Source organism: Erpetoichthys calabaricus, chromosome 7, assembly GCF_900747795.2.
Source record: "Erpetoichthys calabaricus chromosome 7, fErpCal1.3, whole genome shotgun sequence".
In the NCBI taxonomy this organism is placed as follows: Eukaryota; Metazoa; Chordata; class Cladistia; order Polypteriformes; family Polypteridae; genus Erpetoichthys; species Erpetoichthys calabaricus.
In genome coordinates, this window is record NC_041400.2 from 84,033,850 (window position 1) to 84,050,112 (window position 16,263).

Sequence of the window (16,263 nt, forward strand, 5' to 3'; positions counted from 1 at the left end):
CTCTTATGGGCCTTCCCCTTCATTTTTCTATACTAGTTAAATCCAGTTTCCCCTTTCTCTTAACACTAGAATCCCTAAAGCCTACAAAAAAAGTTGTGATCCTGGGCCACCTTAAATTCCTTCACACCTCTTCATTAGTGTCTGTTTGGCAAATTTACTAAGCACAGGCAGCAAGCAGCATGTTACCCCAAACCCCCAACCTACACAGCTGAGTTCTCCCAGCTCAAGTCTATTTATCTAGGTGTGAGATGCCTTGAACTGTATCCTCATCTGAGTTCACCCTTGTTATACCACGTCTTTTTTTGAAAACTAACAGGGTCAAACTGGTGGAAGCGTGAACGTGACTGAGATAATAAAACCGAACAACAAAAAAAATTCTAACCTTTACAAGTACCATAAATTGAAACCGGCTGTTACAGCCTCTAATCAAATGTATGTTTTTATTGTATAATAGCAACTATAAGAGCAGCTCACTACTCAAAACGGTAAACGCAGGAAGGACCCAGAATCGAACCCACAACCTCTTTATTATGAGACTGCGTTTCTTACCTCTGCACCAGCTAAGCAGACGTGTCAGCAGAGTACCCTAACCCTAATTCTTTTTCTACGGTTATATTGCTGGATAAAAGTTCACTTGTTTTGTTATACCTGTACCTTTTGCAAAAGTGTTTATTTGATATTGGGACTTCAGTCTACACACATTATACACTTCACAAGCATTTAGCCAATTAGTAGAACATGAAATAGGTTTCTGTTTTAGTTGTGTGTTCAACATTTCTTACTTCGCATTTCCTGTCATTCTACCTTTACACAGATCGCTGTAGACACGGAACACACATGAAATGTATGTATTCCAAATAATATTTTACCCTATACAATTCAAGCCACCTCACACCCAGATAAACAGACTTGAGCTGGGGAAAGTACAGCTGCATTGGTGGGGGGGGATGGGACAGCAGAGGTGCAAAGGAATTTAATGTGGCCCAGGATTATGACTTTTTTGTTGGCTTCAGGGATTCTAGTGTTAAGACAGTAATAGACACTTTTGTATTGTTTCCATTTTCTTGAAATTGTGACACTGAATAACCTTCACTCTGCAAAAAAACAAACTGGAATCCTTCTTGAGAAAATAGTTTAATTTTGGCCATTTTTGATCACAGACCTGAACTTGAGTGCAAGTACCTTACAACCCAAGTGAGCAGCAAAACAGGCTCCAGCAAAGCTAATGAAATCACAAAGATTCCACTAATACCTAAACAGCATTTAAAATGAACACTTAATAATAATCAATGGGAGTTGACCATAAGGACACTGAAGGAATGGCTGCTGAAAATGGGGCTTTGACTTAAGGAAGTCACAATATCAGAATACTCAAAACCTATCTGATTCCATGACAAAAGCAGAAATCTTTTTCACTGGCTGTTTAATATAGATATAGTTGGGTTTACATCTATCTACTGGCTTGGTTGTGGAACCAAGCCCCTCAAAAGAGGCTTGACTCACATTTACTCTACAATTGTCAGGCAGGAGTGGGCTTCTTATTGAGCCTGTACCTAGTCGATGCCATGTTGGAGTTTGCCCCAGAGAATGACAGGGCTGCCTCTGTGTGGATGACGGTTGCTGAGGGTAGGACTCTGACTGTCGTATGTGCCTATGTGCCAAATGTCTGTTGGGAGTACCAGGCCTTCTTGGAAGTGCCTAGAGGGGATCCTGGTAAGGGTCCTAAGCTGGGGACCACATAGATCTGCTAGGAGACTTCACTGCCCAAGAGGGAAAAAATGGAGACACCTGCAGAGGTATGACTAAGAGGAACATCCTCCCTAATCTAAACCTAAACAGTGTTTTGTTATTGGACTTCTGTGCTAGGCACAGATTTTCCATAACAAACACCATGTTCGAACATAAGGTCGCTCATAAGTACTTTTTAAAAGTGCACCTCAGGCTAAAGATCTGTGATTGATTTTATAAATCACATCATCAGATTTGTGGCTATATGTTCTGGACACTCTGATGAAGAGAGTGGAAGAGCTGTCAACTAAACACCACCTGAGATTAAGTAGGGTCAGATGGTGGGTGAGGTGCCTGGAAAGCCCAAGCAAGCAATGAGAGTGGAATGGGAACATCTAGGGGAGGCCCCTGTTCAGAAGACTTTCAACTCCAACCTACGATACAGCTTTTCCTGCATCCCGGGAAGGCTGGGAACAGAGTCAGAATGAACTTTGTTCAAAGCCTTCATTGTAGAAGCAGCTGCAAAGAGCTGTGGCCTGAAGGCCATAGATATCTCTTGAGGTGGCAACCCAAGGACCCAGTGGTGGACACCAGAGGAGGTGGGGTGCCATTAGGCTGAAAAAGGAGGCCTTCAATGTATTGTTAGTACGGAAGACTCCCATAGCCGCAGAGAGGTACAGACAGGCCAAAAGGGCCTGGGTATGGGAGGAGCTCACAAAGACCATGGAAAGTGATTATTGATCAAGCTTAAAGAGGTTCTGGCAAACCATCAGTATTGGGATAAGATTTTTTTGTAACAACATTCTTTTAAAATCTGGTGTGTCAGAGAGTCATCCTGTTAAGTTTGTAACATTTGTTACGGTACGGTTGATATCATTACCTGGTTTAAAAAAAAAATAAATAAATAAATAAAAAGTAATATTTAACGGAAGAGTTACATTGACTCAATTTCAAACCCCTAGTGCTTTAACCTGACCTTTTTTTAAATGTTTCTACCAAAATCAAGCCTTCCTGTGTAAAACCAGATTTGTCAGTTTTTCTCAGACTCTTATTATATACAAATCCATAATAACAAAATTTACTGAACTGTCGTTCCTTGTATTCAATTACTGTAATTTAACAAAAACACTGCATTACATTCTCCAATGTATCATTCACATATGAGATGTACTGGATGTACTTTCACTATATTCATCACGTTAGGAGCGCCTTCAAAAACCAAACGGCTGATACAAATTTTGCATTTATAGGTTTGCATTCAGTATGTGGTGCTGTCAGTATTGTTATAATGGTGTGTCTCTGCAATGCATTTCTGTTAACGCAGTACATGTCCTATTATATGAGAGAGAGAGAGAGAGAGAGAGAAGAGCGTGAGCGAGAACTACTTGTGCTTCAGAACAATTAACAAATGGAGTATTTCATTGCGAACGTGGACAAGCCAAATAGTTGTTTGAAACTTGCCTCGATATATACAGTACATTATACAACTGTTAGCACTGCCGCTAGGCAATTTCTTCCCACAGTCGAAAATGGATGGATGCAGAGACAGGTATTGGTAGACAAACAGATTGAATGCAAACCCTCAATTCCTTTAAACATTACAACTCACATTTAACACTAGAATCCCTGAAGCCTAGGAAAAAAGTCATAACACCGGGCCACCTTAAATTCCTTCAGACCTCCTCATCAGCGTCTTTGTTTTTCAAAGGTGCCAATCAGCATAAGCAGCATGCTATCCTATCTCCCAACGACGCAGCGGCAGGGACTGGGAGACTAGTCAGGATAAAGGGAAAGATGACTGCAGCAATGTACAGAGACATCCTGGATGAAAACCTGCTCCAGAGCGCTCTTGACCTCAGACTGGGGCGACGGTTCATCTTTCAGCAGGACAACGACCCCAAGCACACAGCCAAGATATCAAAGGAGTGGCTTCCGGGCAACTCTGTGAATGTCCTTGAGTAGCCCAGCCAGAGCCCAGACTTGAATCCAATTGAACACCTCTGGAGAGATCTTAAAATGGCTGTGCACCGACCCTTCCCATCCAACCTGATGGAGTTTGAGAGGTGCTGCAAAGAGGAATGGGCGAAACTGGCCAAGGATAGGTGTGCCAAGCTTGTGGCATCATATTCAAAAAGACTTGAGGCTGTAATTGCAGCCAAAGGTGCATCGACAAAGTATTGAGCAAAGGCTGTGAATACTTATGTACATGTGATTTCTCAGTTTTTTTATTTTTAATAAATTTGCAAAAACCTCAAGTAAACTTTTTTCACGTTGTCATTATGGAGTGTTGTGTGTAGAATTCTGAGGAAAAAAATGAATTTAATCCACTTTGGAATAAGGTTGTAACATAACAAAATGTGGAAAAAGTGATGCGCTGTGAATACTTTCCAGATGCACTGTACATTTAATGCGTGTTCCTTGTCTCAACAATTTGTATAAATGTAGGATGACAGCAAATGCTGGGCAAGAAATGTTGAACACATAACTAAAACGTTTTCATCTTACTGTAATGATGACAAAATACCGACATGAAGTATACAATGTGTGAAGACTGAAGTCCAAATATCATATAAACACTTTCACAAAAGGTATAACAAAATAAGTGCTTTTATTTAAGAATATACCGAAAGAAAAAAAAAATATTCAATTTGCATGGTGCGGTCAATGAGTAAAAACCCAAGTCCAAATATCAGCCGACGTGTCTGTTTGGCTGGTGCAGAGGTTAAGAACTACTGCCTCATAATCAAGAGGATGTGAGTTCGAGTCTGGGTTACTCCCGTTTTGATTAGTGAGCTGCAGTTATTATTACTATTAAATAATAAAAACATACATTAGATTTCAGTCTGTAACATCCATCCATCCATCCATTGTCCAACCCGCTGAATCCGAACACAGGGTCACGGGGGTCTGCTGGAGCCAATCCCAGCCAACACAGGGCACAAGGCAGGAACCAATCCCGGGCAGGGTGCCAACCCACCGCAGCAGTCTGTAACACCCTGTGTAAATTTTTGCTACCTGTAAAATATATCGCTGAAGGGATATAAGCAGACACACAAATTCTGGTCAATCATGTCTTGTTGGTATCTTGTTGTCACTTGAATTTTTTTATTCAGTTTTATTCTTGAATAAAAGCACACTTGTTTTGTTAAACCTTTGCAATACTATTTTATATTCCAGAAAGCAGTGGGACGATTGATATCTTTTCTTAAATAAGGAGTGGCATTGCACATGGGCTTTGTCTGCAAATCTGACACAATCCAAAACTTAATGTGAAATTTGTCAGGCTTGGTTGAGATGTATTTCAAAAAAGGACAACGGACCTTGTTTGGACACAGTTGCTCGTCAACTGTAATATGTTGCCCTGTGTTGTAACTCAAAATACAGTTCTCAGCAAAATGTTGCCAGATATCCGAGATCGCAGCAAATCTGTTGTTTTTCACACGTCCTGCACGGGTGTCCTTGTTGTCAAAGCACAAATGCCATTTGATAGTCTTGATAGCAGTCTCAGGAAATCGTGTCTTTGATTGCTGGTACAATAAGACAGAGGAGCTGTTTCAGCGACAGACTGCTGTCACTGTCCTGCTCCACTGACAGACTGAGAAGATCATTCCTCCCCCAAACTATGCAACTCTTCAATTCCACCAGAGGGGGTAAACGTTGAACATTATTCAAGTTATTGTCTGTTTTTTTTGTTTTTTTTTACCTGCATTTTTTATTACTCTTTAATTTAATATTTTTTGCTGCTGGAATATGTGAATTTCCCCCCTGGGATTAATAAAGTATCTATCTAAGTAAATCTAACCAAGCACCAACCACAGCACCAACTGTGGTCATCGCTGCTCTTGTGAAAAGATAAACACCAACTGAGAGAGGGAGAGGCAAGTTAATTGTACTATGTCTTTATTTGAAAAGTAAGTGTCATATCTTGGGGGTTGGGGGCATGAATGTGACTAAGAATAAAATTGAATAAAAAAAAAAAATGTTAACTTTTACAAGTAGTAAAAATTTACACCAGGTGTTACAGACTGAAATCAAATGTAGTTTTTATAATATAATGTAAAAATAATAGCAGCTCACTCCTCAAAATGGTAAATGCAGGGAGGAAAATAACTAATATCTTTACTTTGATGATGATCACAAACCTCTGTAAAATTTGTTTCAGGAACAGAAGAAAGCAACGTAGTAACCTCCTGAACAAACAAATCAATCTTCTTCCTTTTTTCCTCTGAAAGAATCACCTCCTTCAAAAGTTCTTCAATCTGTAAAATACACAAAAAATAATTACAGTGGGGAAGTTCCAAACTCCAGACTGAGAGAAAAATGTAACAAGTGAATTATCAAATTAAACGCAGTAAGCAGATTAACTCACTTGTGACCGGTTTTTCTTTGAAATTTATGTACCTTGAATATCCTTATGGAAAGGAAACATTTTTGTTATAACACCAACATCTATTCAACCTCGTACAATTTCAGACCTCCCTTTAGTTTTCATTCTCATTTCTACCTTAGGTACATATATTTACATTCCTAATCGGTTTCACTTCAAATCATCAAGCACACAACACAACTCATATGCAAAACCTCACTACATTCAAATCCTTTTTTTGCAATGAAACTGCAATTGTGAATCAAGTCATTCACATTTCTCTACTGACAGTTATGCTTCATTAAGTACCTTAATAAGGTATAGCTGACTCCATTTACAATTCAAAGGAGACAGTTTAAGGAGTTTACAGTATATTGTAAAGCAAATATACTAGATTATAAGCATTTTCCTTAATTCACCCCATGTTCCAAAGTTTAAAAATTGATTGCCAATTTTAAACTGTGGAGCAAAGGGGTAAATGAAGGAAATTATGATGTTGTCCCACTTATTATGGATGGCACTGCACACTTTAGACTGAATCCAGTTTAGGTGCTTCTGTTGGCCCAATTTTACAGATTAACAGTGGGTATTTACATTATGATACTTCTTTTCATAAGTACCATTTGAATCAACTAAAATAAAAACAACAATACATTTTATTTATATAGCGCCCTTCATATGCTCAAAGCACTTAACACTAGAATCCATGAAGCCTACTAAAATATTCATAATGCTAGACCACCTTAATTACCTCGCACCTTGTTATCAGCATCTCTATGTTGCAAATGTGTCAATCAGCACTAGCAGCAGGCAGCCTGCTATCCTATCCCATCCCCCACTGAGGTAGCTGAAGTCAAGTCAGATGCAAAATTCTCAAAGCTTAAGTCTTTTTATCTGAGACTTAGGCGATTGGAATTGTACAAAAATTAACACTGGGTGTTATAGACTCAAATCAAAAGAATGTTCATATTATATAATAGTAATAATAGCAGCAGCTCACTCTTCAAAACAGTAAGTGCAGGGAGGACCTGGGATTGAACCCAAAATTTCTTGATTATGAGACACCAGTTTTTCATCTCTGCACAAACCAAGCAGACATGTTTACTTCCTGTCAATTGATACTTGGGCTCCGCTTTTTACACATTGACAGCAACATGTAAACTGAATAATTTCTTTATCTTCGATTTTATCATTGAATAGAAGCACACTTGTTTTGTTTCACCTTTTTATAAAATTGTTTATTAGATATTTGGACTTCAGTCTTCACAAATTATACATTTCATGTCAGCATTTTTTCCATTACTATTATATAACATGAAAAAAGTTTTTTTTAGTTATGTGTTCAACATTTCTTGCCTCGCATTTCCTATCATCCTACATTTATACAGATCATTGTAGCCACGGAACACATATGAAATGTAGGTCTTCCAAATAACGATACCTTATTTGCCCTATTCAATTCCAGACACTTAACTCCCAGATAAAGAGAATTCAGCTCTGAGAATTTTGCATTGGACTTGACTACAGCTGCCTCGGTGGGGGGATAGGATAGGATAGCAGGCTGCCTGCTGCTAGTGCTGACTGACACATTTCCAAAACAAAGATGCTGATGAGGTGTGAGGCATTACAAACATTTTCGTAGGCTTCAGGGATTCTGTTGTTAATGGAATTTCGGAATGAACAAAGCGGAAAAGGCAGAAAAAAAATCAAATACTCAACAATGGATACAAAGTAATATCAGCATAAAACACTAAATAAAGATAAATACAGGAATCACAAAGATTTGAATTAGAATAAAGAACAATAAGTCACAATAAAATACAAAAATAATATTACAAGGCAATTCTGAGGAAGTAATGTGTGATGCAAATGCAAATCACCTTGAGCACAAGGACAGGGGTAAAGAGAGAGAAGAGTCAGAATGTCAGGGTAAATGAAATGCCTTCCTGAACAAATTAGTTTTTTTTTTAAAGAATGATTTCAGTCAGCTAATTATTTAATATTACTATACTATATATATATATATATATATATATATATATATACATATATATATACTAGCAAAATACCCGCGCTTCGCAGCGGAGAAGTAGTGTGTTAAAGAGGTTATGAAAAAAAAAGGAAACATTTTAAAAATAACGTAACATGATTGTCAATGTAATTGTGTTGTCATTGTTATGAGTGTTGCTGTGTTTTATATATATAAAATACACACACACACATATAAACATATATATACATATACATATACACACATATATATATATATACATATCTACATATATATATATATATATATATATACATATACACATCCACATATATATATACACATATATACACACACACACGCTTTATGGGTGATGATTGTTTTACTCTTTTTATCTTTATTTTATTTTATTGTAGAATCAACTCCTATCTGCGCACAGCAGGGCAGCCGTGGGCGGATGCGTATGGTGTATTCACTCCATGTTATCTTGCATTGCGCTGTCACTGGTATTTTGATAAAAGAATTTGAACAACATATAAGAAGCGTATAAATTATTAAACAGTAAAACATTGACATTTAAGAAGTAAAGTTACATTAAGTACTACTGCAGTGCCTTCGGGTATACCTCATTTTTTGTTTGCCCATTACATGCTTAAATGTATACATTTTTTGGTGTACCTACCCGAGAACACGCGACATATAACCGAGCGTGGGAGAAGCATGGATTTTAAAACACGCGTTGAGTTCATCTGCTGGTCTCCCTTGTGGAATAACTGGTAATGTTTGACTAAAATCTACAGCGAGTAAAACGACATTACCTCCTATTTTTTTTTTTAACGATCTCTGAGATCTTGCTTTTTTCGTTTCAAGGCTTCATAAGCTCTTTTATGTTGTATGGTGTACTTATCCCAAACCATCATCTTTGAATGTTGCAAGACTTTCGCCTTGTATGTAGATCGGGGTAATTACATTCATTGCATTCCTAGTCTGAATCACAATCTGATTGTATGGATGGTTACCTGGCACTGTAGGGTTGCCACCCGTCCTTTAAAATACGGAATCGTGCCGCGTTTGACAATGAAATTGCGCGTCCCGTTTTGAATCAATACTGGACGGGATTTATCCCGTATTTTTTTTATCGTTTTTTTTTTTAAAGCAGCATCTCATGCAAATCATCCCACACGCATTTTATGAAGATGCCTCCTTTCCTACTTTGGATTGGGTAATACTTGATGTCATCGTTAGTTTGATTGGTGTTTTTAACTGTCCAGTGAGGAGGGCGTGTCTTTTAAGTAGAGTCTGCAAAGTGTTGGCACTGAGATGTGGCGTCAGCGCCATAGTTGAAGCCCCTAACGTTGCGGTCAGCAAGTCGGCTAACATCCGCCATGTGCCGTCTTTCAGTTGCGAGAAGCAGATCATAGAATGGTTGAAAGTGTTGCCCCTAACGTTGCGCCACGGCGTGTGGTTCGTTTATACCTCGTGTCTTCTCATTAAACTTTTATCTCGTGAATATGTTATTGCAATCCGCAGCGGGAGCGTTTCTATAAACTTAATTTAAACTTACGTTTTACACCGTGCTTTCTTTCCCTTATGAACATGCTTGTATGCTTAACTCGCTCCGTTCTCAATTGTTTAATTAATTTTTTGCTCTTCGCTGTTTGCGGCTCTTCCTCCATTTCCCCCTACTTCGTTCTTTTATCTCGCGAATATGTTATTGCAATCCTTAACGGGAGCGTTTGAATAAACTGATTGAAAATAGTTTTGCATTTACCTTTTTAGTAAAAGGCGAGCTTTTAAGCCTGAGAAATCACCCCGTAAATGCACACGTTTAATTGCACATGTGTTAATATGTATGGTTACACAGTATTAAAAGACAGTGAACAATGTCAGTTACCTTTGTTCCCGCGTTTGATAAAAGGTGAGCTTTTAAGCCTGAGAAATCACCCCGTAAATGCACACGTTTAATTGCACATGTGTTAATATGTATGCTTACACAGTATTAAAAGACAGTCGAAAATTAACGTCATTTACCTTCGTTCCCGCGTGCGACTCGTGCTGTAAATCTCTTCCTTGTTTTTAGTTCACGTGATTACGTAGGAGGCGTGATGACGCGATACGTGACTCCGCCTCCTCCATTACAGTGTATGGACAAAAAATATGTTCCAGTTATGACCATTACGCTTTGAATTTCGAAATGAAACCTGCCTAACTTTTGTAAGTAAACTGTAAGGAATGAGCATGCCAAATTTCAGCCTTCCACCTACACGGGAAGTTGGAGAATTAGTGATGAGTCAGTCAGTGAGTGAGTGAGTGAGTCAGTCAGTCAGTGAGGGCTTTGCCTTTTATTATTATAGATATATATATCTTTATTGTACAAAATAAAAAATGAAAATAACTGAACAAGAAATAAACATATTTAATTTGCCAAATGTGTACTGCATAGACTATAAAGTTAAAAAAAAAATAATAATAAAAAATTGTTAATAAAAAATAAAGAGCTATTCTTCCCCAGTTCTTTTGGTTCACTATAGAACAAAAACATGCAAGCCTAATTAGACTACAATATTGTCTTTCAAAAAATCTTTATGAGCATAAAGAAAAAATATACAAAGACAAACCAAAGATAATGTACATCTCCACTGAATAAAAACTGCCTCAGCAGAGGCTATTAAACCAAGCCTACAATACAGTCTACTAAAGAAAGCTTTAACACTTGTCACATGACAGATTTTCAAAATTTCTCTCTACAGATATTGAAGTTAGTGTACAATTTATACAAAAAGGTATTCTAATGAAGGAACATCACTTGCATGAAATTAAACTCCTCTAATTCCATTGCTTTGTAACTTTGATGAAATATAGCATTTCATCATACATGCATCAAAGGTCACTGTGTGAGATAGAGGAGCCGAGTGGATTTAGGTGGGGGTCCTTTGATAGGCGATCCCTTGTAGTTTTCAGTCTGCAACATGCCTTGGTCTAGTGCAAATCCCTACTTTCGCTGTCAAAGTATTCGTCAAAAACAATGAATCTATCATCACTATGCAACGTGCCTTCCAAATGCATTTCAGAATTCCTCCTAATGGTGAACTCACAAATCGGAAAACAATTATTCAGTGGGTGGCAAAATTTAAATAGACGTCATTGAACAACACTGAACAAAAAATCTCCAGGCCATCTCCAGACTGTATGAACGCCTGAAAAAATTCAAGCTGTAAGGGCATCAATTTTGCAGTCTCCTAGATGTTCAGCGCACAAACATGTTTCTGTCTTAAGCATTTCCAACACGTCTTTGAGGAGGATTTTGCATGAGGACCTTAATTTACAATCATACAAAATTATGGTAGTGAAGGAACTCACTGAGAGAGACTGGGAGAGCCGAAGAGAGTTGTGCGAGAACATTCTGCAAAGCGTTCAAGATGCTATCATCATGTGCAGCAATGAGACATATTTCCATTTGAATGTAAATAAGTAAAACTTTCAGTACTGAGCAGAAACCAACCCTTGTGAACTTCATCAGAGACCCCTGCACAGTGAGCGTGTTATAGTTTGGTGCGCCATTGCAGAATTTGGCATTGTAGGCCCTTACTTTTTTGAGGAAGGGGGGGCAGCGGTCACCATCACTTCAGAATGTTACACTGAAATGTCAGATAACTTTTTGAAACCCCAACTGGAAGAAATGGATGTGGTAGATGCCTGGTTTCAACAGGATGAAGCAACAGCTCATACAGTGTGGAGATCCATGAAAGTTTTGCAGGAGATGTTTCTGGGGAAGCTGATTTCTCTGCATGGCGATGTCAGGTGGCCTTCACGTTCGCCTGATCTGGCTCCGTGTGATTTCTTCTTGTGGGGCTCTCTCAAGTTGAAGGTATACACAGCACACCGACCTCAAAACCTGGAGGCCCTCAAGGAAGCTATTTGCCACTGTTCCCCTTGAAATAACCGAACGAGTAATGTGAGCATTCAGAAATCGTCTTGAGTGTATGGCTAATGATGGCCACCACCTTGAAGACATCATTTTCAAAACAGTGGATTAATGAAATTTATTTTATCTTGTAGCATCTTTGTAGAATAAGCATTTGAAATGTGGTACTTCTTTTTGGCTCACCCTGTATAAAGTTTTCTCCTACTTTTTATTTTTTATTTTATTTATTTATTTATTTATTTATTTTAAACTGTGGTGCTCAATTTCTTGTGGTGTCCTAAGTGGTTAGTGGTTAATCCAGAGATAGCCTGTTACCATAATCATAAGTGTCTGAAGTGGAACAAATAACTTATTTATTGGATTCTTATTTGCTTTTTCAACAATCATGTGGGGAGGGTGAATGGGCTTCTTCAAAGTCTGAAGATATGACCAAGCCTAAAAATAAATTCAGAAAGCAAAAGGAGGTGAGAGATGGGTGACTGTGTGGAAGACTGGAGATCCTCTTCAAAGATGTGATGAGCATAAACAGTATGCGATAGCTTTCAAGGGTTGGGATTGTGCATTGCAAAATGTGCCGGCTGTGTCTGAAGGAAACAGTACACCAACTCTCCACCACTTGTGGTCTCTTTTGCAACATGTAATAGTGGTTCTGCCTTTGTCCAGAAATGGCTCCATAAGCTTTATGACCACAGACTCGGAAAGTCTTTCTCCCGTGGGACGACTGGGATCTTTTCCTAAATAAGGAGTGGCATTGCACATGTACTTTGTCTCCAAATCTGCCGCAATCCAAAAAGGCAGAACCGTAACAACAGACAACTTCTTCACGTCACTTTCGCTGGCTAATAGACTGCTGCACCGCAATACAACTCTGCTTGGCACCATGAATAAAGTGCGACGGGAACTTCCACCTGCAGCTAAAGGCAGTTCAGTACACGAACAATTCTCCACGCTGGTGTTTAGATCTCCCAGTGCCATGCTGACAGTGTATGTGCCCAAAAAGATGAAGTCTGTCTGCATTCTCAGCACAATGCACCATGATGTGGAGATTGGGCAAGATAAAAAAAAAAAAACCAAACACGGTCACAGACTACAACCACATGAAGGTATGCTAATGAAAAAAATATTAGTGTGACGAAGTATTCTGGTGCTCTTCTGGTGATAAAATGATTTCTTCAAAATGTCACATATATTTGTCTTTCTTTTTTCCCCAGCGTGGCGTTGACATCATGAACCAGGAGGCGCGTGCTTGTTCAGTGCGAACAGGAACACGCAGGTGGCCGGTTGCTGTGTTCTACAACATCCTTGACCTAGCAGCGATGAACGCACACGTACTGTATAAGGCATGCACGGGGTCCGCTGAGGAAAGAAGAGTGTTCATGGCTCACCTTGCAGAGGAACTTCGTCGTCGCTTCTTACAGGAAAAGGCGATGGAAAAAGAAAAGATGATACAGCGTCAACAAACTTCCGTTCTAAGACCTCAGCTTCCCCCAGGGAAGAAAGTACAGTGTCAGGTGCTCATTCACTGTAATAGGAACCATAGCACAGAGAGGTGTGTACACTGCAACAAGTACACATGTTGTAAATGTAGGAATGGCGGACCTTGGGTGTGTGGGAACTGTTAATATTTGAATGTGATGATTTTATATAGCACGGATCAGAAATCAGCAGTTCTTAACATTGCACCACGCAAGCTGTCGTATCAACCACCAACTGTAACTTGCTTTCTTTATTCTTCGGTTATAGTCTTGAATAAAAGTGCACTTTTATTTATGTGAAACCAGCTGTGTCAGATGGGGTTGTATGGATTGATTCTGAATGTGATTGCGAGAATGAAAAGTGAATTAAAAAAAAAAAAAAAAAAAAAAAAAAGCTAACCTTTACCAGTATCATAAGTTACACCGCCTGTTACAGACTGAAATCAAATTTATATTGTTATTCTAAAATTGTAAGAATAAGAGCAGTTAATTTCTCGAAGTGGAGCCGTGCGGAATCGAACTCGCCACCCTCTGATCCCCAGTCAGGAGCTGATACCATTACGCCACTGCGGCGGTTGTAGTAAGAGTGTCAATGTGGCATGCTAATGCGGCTTTTTTTTTTTTTTTTTTTTGAATGAAGGCGCACGTGTTCTTTTATTTGTACCTTTTGTGAAAGTGTTTCTTTGATATATGGACTTCAGGCTTCATATGTTATATAGTTAATGCCTACATTTTGTCATTTACTATTAGAATATGAAAAACGTTTCTGTTTTAAAAATGTGTTTGCACAGCCAACTATAGAAATGGAACACACATGAAATGCGTGTATTCCAAATAACGCTAGAATTATTTCCACTGTAAAACTCCACTTCAATCCCAGGTAATCAAATCAAGGCAAGGCTTGAGCTAGGAGAGAAGTTCATTCTAAGTCGGTGGGGGGATGGAATAGCTGGCTGCTAGTAGCTTTATCAGCACATTTAGATGACAAAGGACTCTGGCGGAGAGGTGCAAACGGATTTAAGACGCGATTTAAGGTGGGACGGATTTACGAGTTTTTTCGTAGGCTCTGGTAATTCTAGTGTTAAACCAGGACACTAAACAGTTGCTAGCAGTACTCTTAGTAGTACTATTGTAGTTTTATTGATGTATTTTATTTTCAGATGCATCATTTTGCATCATTTATTATCATTTAAAAACTCCAACATCTGTGTCTGTATATTTGTCCGCTTTTGATGAGAAAACCACTTAACGGATTTAGATCCTTTTTTTTTCTACAATTTGCTTGAATATTCTGGTTGATTTTGCAAATTCTCTCATCGCGCTATGAATCATAGTTCTTTTGCAGGAGTAATATATTCATGCAGATCAGAGACAGAGGCGGCGGTGCAAGGGGAGGGGGAAGCATGACATCAGGAGTAGGAAGCCGGGCAGGGCCCTCCTCACTGTCCTATTTCACTACTATGTGGGCTGAGCCACGGGGGACAGCTAGTCAAAAATAAAATTAAGATAGATGCTATTTATAGACATCATTAATATAGCTGCTAGGCATATTTGGCATAACACAGCTTAATACTTAACACTTTTTACTACTTGGACATGGATTTTTACATGCCGAGACTCGTCTTTTCAGGTAGTCAACTTCTAGCGAACAAAGGCCCGTGCCGGTGTGGTTCCTTATTTACCTGACGAGGTAAGAAGGTCGTATCATGGCAGCAGAGCCGGCGCTAAGTGACTAGCGAGGAAGTGGCAATACAAGCCTTCGGTACCATCTGTGATTCTGGGAAATGTGAACTCACTACCAAATAAGACTGATGAACTGGCTGCGCTGGTGAAAAATGTCAGGACCTGCAGAGAATGCAATTTGTTGTGTTTTTGCGAAACGAGGCTAATGACTAGCATCCCAAATGCTAACGTGGAGATACCCGGGTTTAACAGAGAGAAGAGACACGCAAATACCTACGAGAAGCAGAAAGGAGGAGGACTCGCTTTCTATGTGAACAGAAGGTGGTGCAACCCTGGACATGTAAACGTCAAAATCTCCACTTGCTGCAGGGACATTGAACTGTTGGCCGTAAGTCTGCGTCCCTATTACTTGCTCAGAGAGTTTGGACACGTCATTGTTGTTATTGTTTACATCTCTCCTCGCCCGGACGTGGACATAGCGGGTGACATCATCCACTCCGCTCTTACTAAACTACAAACACAGCACCCCAAGGCGCTTGTGCTAATCTCTGGAGATTTTAAGCATGTGACGCTGGACAAAACATTTCCTGCCTTCTCCCAGTATGTGGACTGTAAGACCCGAAGAAATAGGACTATTGACCTACTTTATGCAAAAATTAAGGACGCATACAGCGCCACCCCACTGAATGCGCTTGGGAAAGCAGATCATAACCTGGTTCTGCTTCAGCCTCACTACAAACCAGGAGTGAAGGAGCTCCCTAAAACCACACGCTCATTCAGGAAGTGGTCCCCTGAGAGACTGCTTTGGAACTACGGACTGGGATATCCTGCAGAGGTCACATAGTGAGAACATTCAGGAGGTTGTTTACTGCACTACTGGCTACATCAACTTCTGTATGGACATTGTAGTTCGAGTACGAACAGTATGCTGCTAGGCTAACAACAAGCCATGGATTACAAGTGACATCAAGGGCCTTTTGAACCAGAAGAAAAGGGCTTTTAAAGGCAGTGATCAGCATGAGCTCAAGCGCGTGCAGAAGGAACTCCGAGTCCAGCTCAAGGCAGTAAAAGAGAAAGCTGGAGCAAAAGTTGCAGA

The 16,263-nt window shown here is 39.4% G+C and overlaps 1 protein-coding gene across 1 annotated transcript in view; it reads right to left on the reverse strand.

Annotated features, from left to right (window-relative positions):
- LOC127528737 (nucleolar protein 6-like) overlaps nucleotides 1-16,263 on the reverse strand; it is a 108,045-nt gene that overhangs the window by 904 nt on the left and 90,878 nt on the right. The window contains exon 3 of the mRNA XM_051929452.1: nucleotides 5,871-5,987. Within this exon, the coding sequence (XP_051785412.1) occupies nucleotides 5,871-5,987 (117 nt within the window). The remainder of the gene's footprint in view (nucleotides 1-5,870; nucleotides 5,988-16,263) is intronic.